General features: G+C 53.9%; 1 protein-coding gene across 1 annotated transcript in view; it reads right to left on the bottom strand.

Annotated features, from left to right (window-relative positions):
* LOC125488085 (pseudouridylate synthase RPUSD4, mitochondrial-like) overlaps positions 1 to 2,718 on the bottom strand; it is a gene marked incomplete at its 3' end in the record, with an annotated part of 5,319 nt that overhangs the window by 348 nt on the left and 2,253 nt on the right. The window contains exons 4-6 of the mRNA XM_048620906.1: positions 1,896 to 1,989; positions 1,519 to 1,669; positions 58 to 155 (exon numbers count right to left, since the gene is read on the bottom strand). Coding sequence (XP_048476863.1) covers positions 58 to 155; positions 1,519 to 1,669; positions 1,896 to 1,989 — 343 coding nt within the window. The remainder of the gene's footprint in view (positions 1 to 57; positions 156 to 1,518; positions 1,670 to 1,895; positions 1,990 to 2,718) is intronic.

A 2,718-nucleotide genomic window follows, 5' to 3' on the forward strand; every position in this document is an offset into this window, starting at 1 on the left:
GCTCCCGTCTCACTCTCCCTCCATCTACCACTCCCCATCCCTCCCTCCTACCTTTACCTGTGGTTGGAGGCTATTCCATTTGGAATATTTATGGTCTCCAAGGATGGGACAACTGAGCGCCAGAGCGAGATGGACCCTCAGCTGGTGCTTCACGCCTGGGAGAGAGAGAGAGAGGGTATCAGTCACAGAGAAGGTGCCCAGGTCCCCATCTCCACTGGCGACCACCATCTCTCAGGCCCTGAAATCGTTGAGAGAGGCAGCAGTAAGGTAGGGTTCGGTCCTGACCACAGACATACCAACTCCAACAAGCACAGATCGCGTCGCTGAGGCGACTGGTACACCAGTGAGGAACTTGGGGGGTGTCTTGTGGACAGGTCCTTCAACGCGTGGATGTACAGCGGAGGTAACAGTGTGGAAGGAAGGAGGGGGGCTATTGCTGCCCCCAGACGGTGGTCAGTAATGGACCCTGTGTCCAGCCTGGATGTCACTGGATGGTGAGGCTGTATTCGACCAGGGCAGAAGGCAGGACGGTGGCCAGGAAGGTACCCTCCCCACAGTCACTGGATGCACAGTAACCTGGCAACGGACAAGTACCAATCAGTGACCATCTCCAACAAGACAGAGTCTAACCATCGCCCCCTTTACACTGAATCCCGGCCCCCTTCCCCACTATCAACATCCTGGGGTTTCCCATTGAGCAGAAACTGACCACGGACCCCCAGCCCCATATCAATCCTGTGGCCACAGAGAGCGGGTCAGAGGCTGGGAATCCTGCAGCGAGTAACTTCCCTCCTGCCTGTGCCCCCCCCTCCAACTCCCACCAAAGCCTGTCCCACCGTCCACAGGGGAGGAGGGAATACTTCCCACTTGCCCTAGATAGGGGGCTGCTGCAACACTTGAGAAGCTCAACACCGACCAGGGACAAAGCAGTGCCCACGTTTCCACCCCCACAGCTTAATCGAGATGCTGATCACACACACCCCCCCCCCACCCCGCTTCATCTTCAACACTTTGTCCCTCCACCACTGACGCACAGTGGCAGGAGTGTGTACCATCTACAAGACACACTTGCTGAGGTTCCTCCTTCCGAACCACTTCTTACTCCTGTAGAGGGGCAGATGTGGTGGAGGGGGGGAACACCAGCCCCCTGCCAGTTCCCCTCCAAGACCACCAACCCCACCTCCCCCCACCCCCAATATCCCAACTCAGAATGATGCCGTTACTTCAGGGTCAAAACCTGGAACTCCCTCCCTAATGGCACTGTGTCCCCACACCACATGGAGCATTGGTCAGAGGGGGAACGCTGCAGAGGTTCAAGAAGGCAGCTCACCCCCACCTTCTCCAGGGGCAAGTTAAGGGAAAGGTGATAAATACTAGGCCCAGCCAGACGATGCCACTGCCTGCGATTTTGAGCACAGGACATTTCAGACCGCTGCAAGGATCGGAGCAAGTTTGCGAACGGGACAACGACTGGTATAAAAGGGGCACCCGGGAGCCTTTGCCACACTGGCCGCTCACCTGTCAGTGGCTGCACCTCCAGCAAGGCAGCGGATCCACAACTTTCCATAACACGGTACTGCGTGACAGCGCTGTGCGCAGCTCGGCTCTGACGCACCCGCAACATGGTCCCTTCCACATCACCGACTCGGAATAACGGAGCGAGGGCCATCTGCAGGACAGAGAGGGAGCTTTACTCTGTATCTAACCCCGTGCTGTCCCTAGGAGTGTTTGATGGGGGGGACAGTGTAGAGGGAGCTTTACTCTGTATCTAACCCTGTGCTGTCCCTGGGAGTGTTTGTTGCGGGGACAGTGTAGAAGGAGCTTTACTCTGTTTCTAACTCCGTGCTGGCCCTGTCCTGGGAGTGTGTAATGTTGGTATTAAACCAGAAACTAACCTTAAAATGCTTCCTGGGACTGCTGACCTCTCTCTCAATGATGGGAATGTCAATAACTCCTTCAGGTGGTACTGGAACTCCAACAGTTATAACCCTAAAGAGAGAGTGAGAGAAAAGGTTGACATATTTGTACCACACACACACAGAGTGAGAGACAGCAGGGGAATGCAGTTACATACACACACAGATGCAGTGAGAGACAGTGGTGGAACACAGTGACACACACACACAGAGTGAGAGACACAGGAACACAGTTATACATACACAGAGAGAGATGGGGAGCACAGTTACACACACACCTGGAGAGAGAGACAGTTGGGGAACACAGTTATTTGCATACACACACACAGAGTGAGAGACAGCATAACACAGTTACATCCACACACAAAGTGAGACACAGTGGGGGAGCATAATTACACAGACACAGATGAAGTAAGACACCGGGAAACACAGTTGCACGCGCGCACACACACAAACCAAGTGAGAGACAGCAGAGGAAACACAATTACACACACACAGTGAGAGACAGAGAGGGAACACAGTTACACACAGATGGAGTAAGAGACAGGCACACAATTACACACACACACAGTCTGAGTGAGAGACAGGGGAGGAAACATTGTTACTGACGGAGTGAGAGACAGCCGGGGAACACAATTATACACACAGACAGAGTGAGAGACAGGGAGTGAACACAGTTACACACAGATGGAGTCAGACACAAATGGGAGAACACAGTTGCAGGCACACAGACGGAGTGAGGGGTGAACATAGTTACACACAGACGGATTGAGACACAGGAACACAGTTACAGACACACAAA

Source organism: Rhincodon typus, chromosome 49 (assembly GCF_021869965.1).
Source record: "Rhincodon typus isolate 14 chromosome 49, sRhiTyp1.1, whole genome shotgun sequence".
Classification (NCBI taxonomy): domain Eukaryota; kingdom Metazoa; phylum Chordata; class Chondrichthyes; order Orectolobiformes; family Rhincodontidae; genus Rhincodon; species Rhincodon typus.